Source organism: Anopheles aquasalis, chromosome 2 (assembly GCF_943734665.1).
Source record: "Anopheles aquasalis chromosome 2, idAnoAquaMG_Q_19, whole genome shotgun sequence".
Lineage (NCBI taxonomy): Eukaryota > Metazoa > Arthropoda > Insecta > Diptera > Culicidae > Anopheles > Anopheles aquasalis.
Genome location: NC_064877.1, coordinates 11,170,001 through 11,181,383, shown reverse-complemented (window position 1 = coordinate 11,181,383; position 11,383 = coordinate 11,170,001). Strand labels below are relative to the sequence as shown.

The following is an 11,383-nucleotide window of genomic DNA, read 5'->3' as shown; positions in this document are numbered from 1 at the left end:
GAGGCTTCCCAAAATAATATCACCAGCACTCTTCAATCCACGCAGGCAATAAAGACGTAATACGTTAATGGATATTGTTGTCTCATCGAGCAAAACATTCAATTTAAAAGCTTTCCTCCAAACACAGAGCTTGGCAAGATCAATAAGCCTCCGTAAAGCGTATCATTCACGAACTGGCGACCGAGCGATTCGGAACTGATCGCCATTCGTTCCGCAGACCCTTGGATCCGACTCGTACGGTGACTACTGTTTCGCTCGGTCAGTGAAGCGGTCACAGGTTATTCGTTTCGCACGTTTGCCCACGAATTATTTACGTCAATTTCCGCTTCCTCCGATTTGGGGTCCGAACATTGGGCCGTCGATTGTCGCGAAACCAAATGCCGATCCGCCACAGATCGGGCTCGGAATGACGGGCCATTGCGTAGAAGAATTTTTCAATGATCCAGCGCAAGAAAATTCAGCCGAAGGAAGAAAAGGTTTTTCTGCAGAAATAAAAACCCTCAAGCCAGCATCCTTTTATCTAGGAAGGATTTTATTCTTCGAGAGCTCCCTCCCCCTTGCTTTGATGAGCGTCGGTCGATCTCTCAGCCGGGGCTATGATTAACTTTTCGGCGATAATTCAGCGAAAGGCGGCCCTTGGTTTGCATGCTTAGGTTCGTATTCCCGAGGTGGGTTCAAACGACCCTCAGCCACCAAAAAAGCGGCATAATACATGCGTGCCTCTGTGTGGATCTCCTCACGATGATGATAATGAGACAGCACAAAATTAGTACCGAGCACATCATCATGCAAACCGGTTCTGTGGCGACCAAGCCCACGACCTGTAACCTGCGATGGGGTACGCTCGTTCCGCGATTCCGCCCGTAATGCGGCGCTGCCGTGAGTTTTGCGGTTTGCCTTTATGTTCCGCTGAGGAATGTTGAAAAGGGGGCGTTGGATTAGCCGCTGTGCTAGGAATCTGGGGTGGTTTAAACACGAAAGAGCAAAGTAATAAAGCGACACCAGCGCACTGCGCCCCAAACTGTCCATTTGGGGTGGGGGAGGAAAAAAGGTCTCACTTCGTTGTCTCACTTTTGCTTTCGTTGCTGGAGCAGTGTGGGAGTGGGAGTTGTGGGAGCTGCTGTTAGATTAATAAATGGAATTACAAGCCGAACATGTTTCGCTTCATTTCGATCCCCGTAGCAAGAACAAGCGATTGCTCGTTCGCTCGTGTCTATCGAATTTTAAAAAATGGACATAATTTAGAGGCCACTGGAGGCCGCATCGATTGACCGATTTTTCGGCTGCAAGGCAGGCGTCATGAGCAGTAACAGCCGATCCACCACCGTGTAGGAAGTTAAGTCAGCCATTTAAAACAGCCCACAAAAAAAAACAGTAAAGTCTGTGAAGCATTTCCGGTTCATTGGAAACCCCCGGGGGGAATAAATTTGCGAACAAATTCGTTCTGGATCTGGGTGTTCTGCGTTCGCTGCTTTGCTGCGGGGTGTGGGCCATCCAACGCCAAAAACATACACGGCCCCAAGGACGACGAAAATCGGTGACATCGAGTGGCATTACGATTTTCCGCTTCATCAACCGTACCAGCGAGTCAGTTCAGTACAGCGATTGGCGCTGAACGGGCGCAGCTTTGAGCAGCTCAAAACTTTGGTCTCCAAAAAAACAAACAAAAAATCGATATCAATTTGCCAGAGGACTTTATGATGGCCACCACCATCAGTGCCCCCCTTTTTGGGGAGGGCGGCTTCTGTTTGTCAACTTGACGTGCCGCGTGCCGTGATTTCTTTCCTTTGCCGCTCTGTCTGCTCACGTTGAAGGCATCACGGACGCCGTCGTTTTGTAATTTCGCACGATTTGAATGATGCACATAATGGCTTACAGGCTTTCCCTCTTTCCTCTACCACGCCACGAACAGACGATAGGTCGCGCTGGCAGAGCGATAGATGTAGCGCGTGTTGAACGAGATTAAGGGCAGCATATCAATCGAATTACCGTTCGGGTGGGCGCCCCTGGCCCGCACTAGCTGGTTTAAAATTTGACAGGGCTTCGTGGGAATTATGGAAATGCTTTCGATCCATCGATTAGCTGTTGTAAGTGATCCGTTTGTGGTGTGCCAGGAGTGGGAGGTGATTTCGAGGTGACGAAGTTAATTCGAGGACTCGAATCGACATAGTAAGCATGCGGACAAGGAGAACGGTGGACGGGTTCGAAAACAATGATCGCAGCGGAACAACCGGACCGGGTGGCTTTTGCTTTTGCGCGAGATTTAAATTACTTCAGTAAATTAACGCACTGCCGGTTTGGTGTCGATTTGCCCGGCCGAGGAATGATGATAATCACTTTGAAGAGCTTTGTTCATGATAGCCGGATCTGGCTGGCTGAGGGTGGATTTTGGAGGTTGCGTGTCTGCCCCAGCGACAGCTGATCGTTTAATGACGTCAGTAAGGTTCAGAGAAGCTGCAGTGCCGGCTATCAATCATGTGATCTTGAAAAGGGGGTGGGAGTGCGTGTGATGGGCTGTGATTGATGTACAGATCATTGCGTAGGATTATTTAATAAACGGTTTGACATGGAATGAATTTTGTCTGTCGCGGCATCTTATGTGCACGACATTGAAAGTTTGATTATGTAGCTTTGCATGTTTTGTTAGTTTATTGAATATTTCGTATGAAAAATCTCACTAGGAAAATTTAGTAGTTTGATTTTTTTAATCTGAAATGTAATAAATAGAAACTAAGGTGCTACTATTCCATGCTCTTCCAATTATAATTAATTGATTTATGCAGCATTTGGCCATGAAAGAACAGTACTGAATTCAAATCCATAATTTCTACCAAATAAATAATTATTCAAAATATTTTATCATCTAAACGGTGCACTAACACACTAACAGAGACGTTTCAAACGCATCATCTCCCGTGCGCATGTCCTTCGATGTGTCAAATTTCCCTCCGGACTGGTATCAGGGGAGCTACAAAGCTCCACATCAATACCAATACCACCTAATGGTGTCCTTATTGTGCGTGTATGGAGCTAACCCCCTTGTTACCAGAGTGTTGGTGAGATAAGGATTCAAGCATCCTCCCGTCCGTTTGTAGTAGTGCACGGTAGCAGGGCACCTACGACGTTCGTAGTAAACGCGCCCTGCCTCCGGTAGTGACAGTTTATGTAGAGCCGCAGCATCGACGGTACGCATCAGTATCGTAGTATCCTTTGCCTGAACAACTAGCAAACGTAGCAGGAGGAACAGTTAGGATCGGGAAGAAAGGGAATTGCGGTTCAGGGTTCCGCGGATTTCGCGACATGCTCCATTGTCGTTGATTGTAAGCGCGATGCATCTGCAATCCTGCTGCAGGATTGTTTAGTTGACGAGTTATGTGTGAACAGTGAGTGAGGTGGCACCTTTCGCCTTTTGCTAGTGCTCGGGAATTTGGGATCAGCATTTTTTGTACGTGTCCCCGGCCAAGGATACACCAAGCGTGAAGCAGCAGCAAAACACGAATGTGATCCTTTGTTTCGCTGGTTGCATTGTGGCGCATACAAAGCTCTCTCGCAACCTCCCCCATCGGTTGATGGCAGTGACGAGGGTGGAAGTGAGTCTGTTTTCCACTTTCCTGTTTTTTTCATCTTCTGATTGGCCATACCATTAAGTGGAAATATTTGTGTGAGTGCGGCTACAACAACAACTAACAAAAAGAGAGAGAGCGAGAGAGAAGGAAAGAGAGAAAACCATGTGCAAAGGACACACGGAATAATGGATACACTGTTTCGTTCGCATAGAACCTTAACCTGAACCGCATCCGCAAGAAGAAAGATAAGAAGAATCCAACAAAAACAAAAAAAAAAAACAAAGCGACCCAACGACGCGTGAAGACTGCACAATATGCGGCCACAATTCACGCTTCGCCTCTCATTCGTTTTTGTTCCTGCGGCGACCAGCGAGCAAAAGCAATCCGATTGTGAACCGCAATTTCACCGATACTGCAACGCGATTGAAAGCGAACCGTTCGCTTTCCCTCCGGTGGGGGTATGGTAGGCTTGGGATGCGAAGGATGCCGCACACCTGACGCTGCCTAGCAGCAGGAGCAAGAGCAGCACCAGCAGCATTACAAACGGCGCTGTTTGGGATGGGATGTAGTACACATCCAGGCAGGCAGCATCGTAGACGAGTGTCCTTGGTGATGTCGCAAGCAGAACATGGCGCTGCTTGCGCTTGCTTCGAAGGCAGAGGCCAGCTTCCATCCGAAGCACACCGTGAGCATCGCGGTTTGATTGGTGTACTTTAATATTCTTAACGTCATTCACTTCAGTTCCATTTCAATTTCATGAAAATTTAAGGCATTCGTTCTATTTCGCAGTTACCTCGTTAAGTGTTGCGAAGCTAGCACGATAAGAACGCTCCTCGGTGCAATCAAACTGTACAGGAAAAGTGTAAAAGTGGAAATTCGTATCGTGAATCGTTGTAGTGAAGAAAGTGGTCAGCAGCGCTTAAGTGATTAAATATTCATCCGGCGACACTCGTGCTTCACAACCTTTTGCGCCCTTTTCTGACAAACTGCGGATCCCATTACGGTCCTGGGTGGGCGAAAGAAGAAGAAACGTAAGTACGGGGTTGACGTGATTTATTTCGATACCTTTTGCCACGTGAATGGTTCACGTGGCAGCTTCCGCATTACGATTCGGTTCCCGCCGATTCCTTAGTTCCTCCATGATTGATAGTACTCAGGATACTTGGATGGAGGATACTTGTGGCCATGTCGCGTGGCTGCTGATTAAACAACGTGACGATGGGTGAATGTCAGGGTCCTGGACTGGATTTGGGTGCCGACTCGGAACTCGTTGGACTCGGAACGTTGTTTGGATTATTCATGGTAAAGACGAGATGTGATGAGGCGAGCTGGCCGTGCACTGGAGATCGGCTTTGACGTTTGCCTTGCGTTGTGGCGTTTCAAAATTGATACTAATGATAGCGCAGGTCGAGCTGAAGCATCATCAGACCGGAGGTATCCAAATTGCCTTGCTCTACATTCAAAGGCTCTTCCTTCGCCCTTGCGTGATTTTGTTCCGCTTTCGAGTTACATTTTTTTCTTTCTGCGCATCGCTCCCTGAACAGAGGGAGGCGTAAGGATGGCGTAGACCAGATGGGAGAGATAATGCTGTGCCAGCGTGCTACCGCCACTGTATCATTACGTTTGATTGTCGTACTTACGGCTCGAGATTGGACAAGCTTCTTCGGTGTTGATACACGTTCACGAGCGTTTATGGCGTTGAAGTGGAAGCATTGGTCGACGCCCCGTTCGACGTATATGACAATATACGTCTTATTTTGAAATGGTTGAAAAAAGTATGACCCGCATTTACGTCTCCTCTGGATTTTCATGCCCCTTCCTGCCATTGTTTTGTAGCACGTGGCCCCAGGCATCTAGGGATTTCCCGATAACCAATAATACTCCCGTTCGCCGAAGATCTGGAGCGCTAGCTGGAAATGGTCGACGAAAATTTTTCAATTAAAAAGCAAAATCCATCCATCTGGGAAAATCGCCGGGGAACGTTAACCAACCTGCTTTGTGTGGGTTGTCGTTTGAATAAATCCCCGATTTTGATGAAAAAATGGTTGGAAAAGAAGGTAAACGTTCTCGCTGGTTCGTTAGCTAATGGCTCAAGGAGCGGTAGGAGTCATTAAACCACCACCGTCGTCTGACGTCGGTTACCGTTGCTGGATGCTTGCTTCAGAGATGTACGTCTTCGTTGATGGATAATTGAAGAAACCGAAACCACCTTTCGTTTTGCTCCCTAGAATGTGTAACTGAGAACTTCACGAGCAATTTTTTACTTAAAATCACTTAGAGGGTCTATAAAATCCTGAAATGCGCAATTAAGTTTCAAATTAACCACTTCATATTGCCATAATTGAATATTTTCCAAAACATTTGCAATTTAAATTAGCAATCTACTCAAAAACAATGTTTTGTAATGGCATCAAAAATCCCTAACGCGTAGCATTTCCTGGAAAAATCTCCCTTTTTCCACTGCTGCAAGATAAATGATGGTGCTTTTAAGAAGCCAAGCTCGAGGAACGGTATTAAAGTTCATTCCTGATCGCACGGTACTTGATCATCGCTCAACTTTGCACTTCTAATTGGAGGTGACAATGGCCTCGCCGTTCACCCTGTCGTCAAGGTGTATTTTTCTTGCACTCGTCTTCATCTTTAAACGACGTTCCTTACGCTCCAGCCAGACAGGATAAACGTGCACCGTTGGCCAGGAATGCGCCCAGAGTGGCAGATACCGTGTGGAAAGCAGATGCCTCGGTTAATTAGATTACTTCCAGGAGAAACTTTTCCGACAATTTAGCAGCGGCTGCCCAGCCACCAACCAACGAGCTCTGATCGGTGGCACGATTTCGAGACGACGACGGAAGTAAAGACTGTTGATCGATGGTTTGTGCCAAGTTAATGTGCTCCGTTTTGTAATGTTAATGTGCTACCTGTAACGCACGTGGGGTTTGAGTGGGCTCGCAAGCAATGGACCGTCTCTAGCCCTTAACTGCAGTGGGAGCATGGACCGATTGTTTACAAATCTGGTTCAATATTACCGACTACTTACGGTTCAATTACCTTCGAAGAATCGCTGCCCGTGCGGGCTAGCAATTTAGGAGTCTAAAAGATGAATTTGTGGAAATTGTTAGCCGACGTTTACTGTGCTTGAACCGTTTTTACCAAGAGGCCTACGGTGTACCATTGATAAACCCCTATGGAGACCAATTTTGCGAAGAAATTTTGCGCGTTTACGGATATTCTGGAGTTCGTGTGAAGTCTAGAGCGGGGCTCTCAAACTCATATTGACATGCGGGCTGCAGAAGAAAGTAACAACCAATCCGCAGGGCCCATTTCACCACCATGCACCTCCATGGCTTTATTAAATTTGCTTTTTTGCCACCAAACGTCAACCGGTGCCGGTGGTCGTGGCAAGAGAGGCAAAGGAACAGGCAAAACAGGTCGCCGCGCCGGGAAAACGAAATAATGTAGCTCCGTTGCGGAAATTCGATGATGGAGGCGCCAGGTAACCGGTAAAATTTCAGGGGTTTTTAATAGCAATTTAAATGGTGAAATAACCGACAACATGTTTCTTCATTCAATGTTTCTGCATGTTAGTGTGGAATGTTTGATGTAAGATATCTTGGAAATTCTAACACCAATTAGCTTACGAGGTTCATGTGAATCCTATTCCAATCCGTGCGGACTCAAAGCACCTTAATTAATCGGAAAACCACCAACTAATTCAACGGATTCAACACCGTCCGGTGCACTGAGCTGAATCCGAACAACTGATAATTACGCTGCAACACTATCGGTATGGTAGCTGTTGTTTGATGTCAATCCCTACACCGCACAGCTTCATGTTCATGCTCGCTAGATTTCTCACATCGCAAACATGCTCTGCGGTCGCTTCTGGGTACGCTAGAGCTTCCCAGATGAATCGGCAAATTCCAGCGGATCAGATTGTGTCAATTTGCCGGATTGACGGGCTGCTGCCGGGAATTGGCGGTAAAGCATTCGGCGAATTAAACGAAAAGGGAGCTCCAGGGTAACACAACATTGTGTGCCCCGGGGGCATTACCGCCAGCGAATGCCGCCGATTTCGTTGCCGATTTTCCCTGGCAATTCGAACTGGCAAACGCTCCCTGCTCCGTGTGAATGACAATGTTGCGGTGATAGCGGTAAAGCTGATCACCCAACGCCCCCGGACCAGTGCTGTCGATAGTGCTGCTGGCGGATTGCGTGGATGTTGGATTTCCCTTCGAACGACCGATCCGACCGTTGACCCGTGGCTGGCGTTGTCGGTGATTCGGTGATTCGGTGTCAACGCTACGCTACAAAGCAGCATTCGAGCGAAGGGAGCGAGCTATCTAACTCCACAGCCATATGAATGCCATTAGCGGGTCGTGGCATTCGACGAAATCATCCACCGCGACCGTTTGCGTTCGTTTCGCACAAGGATTACGGCCAACCGGGATATGCTTCATACGTTGGCAATCATGCGTTGCGCGAACGATGGGACAGGGCTCCATCGTCAATCTGGAGCAGGACAAAAGCAAACAGCCACACAAACAGCAGCGAGCGAACGACCGAACCTGGACGATCTTTTTCACGGAAATGATACCGTTGTTAGATGGTTCTACGGCCCCGCGGGTCAGGTCCCTTCCCCTTTCGTGTCAACCGATTTTAATTTGCAAATAAATTACCTCTCCACGCCGTGATCACGCCGAACCGGCTGGTGTGATTGGTGTCTGTAGCTGTCATAAAAGCAGGAATAAACTGGGCGCCGCTTCTCTACCGGCCCCTTTCCCGCACCGCCAATTTACAATATTTTCGCCCGGTCGCCGGTGATGATAAAGTGTGCTGCAGAGCACGTGCTCTCCTTCTCTTTCGATCTCTCTCTCTCTCTCTCTCTCTCTCTCTCTCTCTCTCGCTGCGGTAGGTTGTTGGATGATACGGCAGTTGTACTGTATGTGAGCCTAGCCATGGACGGTCGTTCCGTCGGCGGGATCATATTTTACAGTCAGAGCGCGCCCAACCAAATGGGAAGCCATTTGCGATGCGATGTGATGTGTACCTAATACCCGAGCGGAGCGTGCATGCTTTGGCCATTGTGTTGCACTAAGCCACACATGTCTGCATGTGTCTTGGTTGGAAAGCGTGGGCCCGTGATCTCTGGTGTCACACTTGCTCTGGTTGCTGGTGGCACGGCTCGATTGTCGACTTAACGTTTCATTTCACACCCCCTCCGTGCGTTTGATTAATGTTTGAACGAAAAGACACTCCGAATAGGTGGCAACGGAGCAAAAGGAATGAAAGGGGACCCTGTGTAGGTGTCGGGCTTTCCAAAAACCCACGCAGCATTAAAACATGAAGTAGGAAAATAAGGTAGAAGGTGATCCAAAAGGAAAACATAACGTCACGGCTTAAGGCGGGCGCGCACTCGCGCCCCAAAAACTGTCCCACACCCTTGTCGACGGTACACCGGATGTTGTGTGAAGTGATTGCAAAACTTTGGACAACCGACCGACCGGAAGCAGCAACCCAGTGCCGCCAGAACTGCCAAGAGCAGGGGCTCTCACGGATGGCAGATTGAAAGTTGAAACTTTCGTTCATCCGGACGGTTGGGCAGACACTGGGCGACGTCGCTGGGCAGAATTTTGTAAAGTTTTCGTGAAACATAAAGTTGTGCAGCTGTATAATGCTGGTACAGTAGTTGCAACGCAGCACATTGGAGACCGTTTGTGACGGATGCTAAATGTTGGCCCCAGGGCATGGTAAGAACGGAACTCCTCCGGTAGAGAAGGTTTTCACGCATTTCGAGCACAGAATAGTACGCTCCTCTCAGTGCATGACAACGACAGCTTATGAACGACACATCCGGTGCACACGTATCACCCGGAAGCACCAATGAGCGGTGGTGGTTGAGTTTGTTGAGTACAACACCGGTAGCTTGTCGATGGTCCAGGCTGGTATCCTGCCTGGTAACCGTAGCGAGAGTGTGGACTTCCTGGGAGCAATTGTTGTGCTTCGCAGAGAGCGCAGAGTTCCGGTTGAACTTTCCTGGAATCAGGTTAGTGGACCAACATCGGGCATCAGGTTGCACCCCTTTTTTCCGAGTTGGGACAGCCAGCTAATGTATCTGATAACGCGAAGCGCTATTGGTGCTGGGATTCACCGTCACAGGCCCCGGTCTATTTCCGGGGAAAAACCATAACTCAATCAACGCAGCACTTGGGTGGTATCGAGCCAGTACGGACGGTGCTGGTGCTGGTGCGCTTGATGCGTTATTTGGAAGCAACACCAGCATACCAGCTTCCATCCATCTATCATCGTCCGTAGGCGATTGAATGGAAATTGGCAATAAAATGGAAGTTTCGTTGGAGTATTTACGGAACGTGACGGATGGATACCATTAACTGCCCACTGAATGCATAAAATAAAGCAATTGGAAGGATAACAATGAAAGTATAAAGAGAAAATATGTACGGACACTTGTTCTAGTATTCTCGGAAGCACCCTTTTTACATCTGAGACGGCCTCACCTGTAGAAGAAGAGTTCTCCATCTCTTCCGCCATTGCGTGCAGTCGTTTTCGCAGCCCCAGAGTCCTCACTGTCAATCCATCTCAGTTTTGGCGACAGTCGCTGGATTGGGTCGTCCGCTGTCATGCTTTTGATGTTTCCAACGTATCGAAGCTAAGCATAGGCTTCATGTGCTGCAGGTTGGTTGTGCTGTAGGTGTCGGAATAAATCGGATAAACATGCGATGTGCCGGATCTTTCTTCATTTGCAGGAAGGTTCCCTCACGTACGGGGTGAAAGGACCTTCTGAGAATGCTCGTCGTAAAACGTTGCTCACAGAATCCTTCCGTTTGGCAAAGGTTTCTTCGGGAGGTTAGGATTGTTCATTTTGTAGGACCGGTCTGTAGTCAACCTTTCTCGAAATAGAGTTTCTCATATTACTCTTGGTGCTAACTCCTTTAAAAGGTAAAATTAATTTGAGTAAGTCAACTCCTCATCAACTCCTGTACCTGTCATCTGCATTCCAGCCGATTATAAGTTCAATTTCTTTCTCCTTTTTTTGCCTTAGCTTGCCTGTAACTGAAATTCATGAGGTCTTAACAAAAGAGTAAATAATTAAACAAAAATTACCATTAACTCTATCCATTTCAATTTAAATTTCCTCAGGTACGATGAAAAACAGGACTGTGGCCAGCGCCGGAGCATTATAACCGTTTGTCGAGGCCTTCCACTGACACGACGCTTCTTGTGCGGAAATCCTGCCTTTCTGGTTGTTCTCCAACGGGCAACGCGGCCAAGCGTGAAGCGAGATGGGCAGTTTACCCAACTTAAGTGATCTTTCCTCGGAAAAACTCGAAAGAAGGCTCGAGGAGCGGGAGCGCATTCTCGCCCGGGAGCGTATAATCGAACGGGACTTTGGCCGGGAGAAGGACTCCGTTCGTACGCTCGAGCGTCCCATGCTGGTGCACAAGCAGCAGGTATTTATTATCAGAAATTACGAGGCACACAGCTGGTGCATTAATCGTTAACCGGTGTTGTTACAGATTGCTGCAGCGAAGAACTTCTTTCAGCAAAAATGTCCTCCGGGGGCACGCAAAGTCATGCGGACACGCAGTTCCGGCCAAGCGCATCACATCTGGGACGATCCTATCATAGATGTAAGTAGCCCGTCGTCGTCGTCGATGATCTTGCAACGCACCAAAGACTCTCCAATATCTCTCCCTCTTCCAGCAATATCTGACAAACTACTCGCCAGCCTCGAACCGTAGCCATCGCATCTCGCTCGGTCCGACCCTGGCACCGGCATATCAATTTCAATCCTCCTC

The 11,383-nt window shown here is 48.1% G+C and overlaps 1 protein-coding gene across 3 annotated transcripts in view; it reads left to right on the top strand.

Moving 5' to 3' along the window:
* Positions 1 to 3,215: 3,215 nt before the first annotated feature.
* Positions 3,216 to 11,383, top strand: part of LOC126568891 (uncharacterized) — a 10,570-nt gene continuing 2,402 nt past the window's right edge. The window contains exons 1-5 of one of the 3 annotated variants that reach the window (XM_050225568.1): positions 3,216 to 3,320; positions 4,356 to 4,597; positions 10,725 to 11,035; positions 11,102 to 11,215; positions 11,289 to 11,383. The exon at positions 11,289 to 11,383 is cut by the window's right edge and continues 1,510 nt beyond it. In XM_050225568.1, the coding sequence (XP_050081525.1) occupies positions 10,868 to 11,035; positions 11,102 to 11,215; positions 11,289 to 11,383 (377 nt within the window). In that variant the 5' untranslated portion in view covers positions 3,216 to 3,320; positions 4,356 to 4,597; positions 10,725 to 10,867. Of the gene's footprint in view, positions 3,384 to 3,519; positions 3,591 to 4,335; positions 4,598 to 10,724; positions 11,036 to 11,101; positions 11,216 to 11,288 lie in introns of those variants that run through there. The other 2 variants (XM_050225570.1, XM_050225569.1) reach the window with 2 other exon arrangements.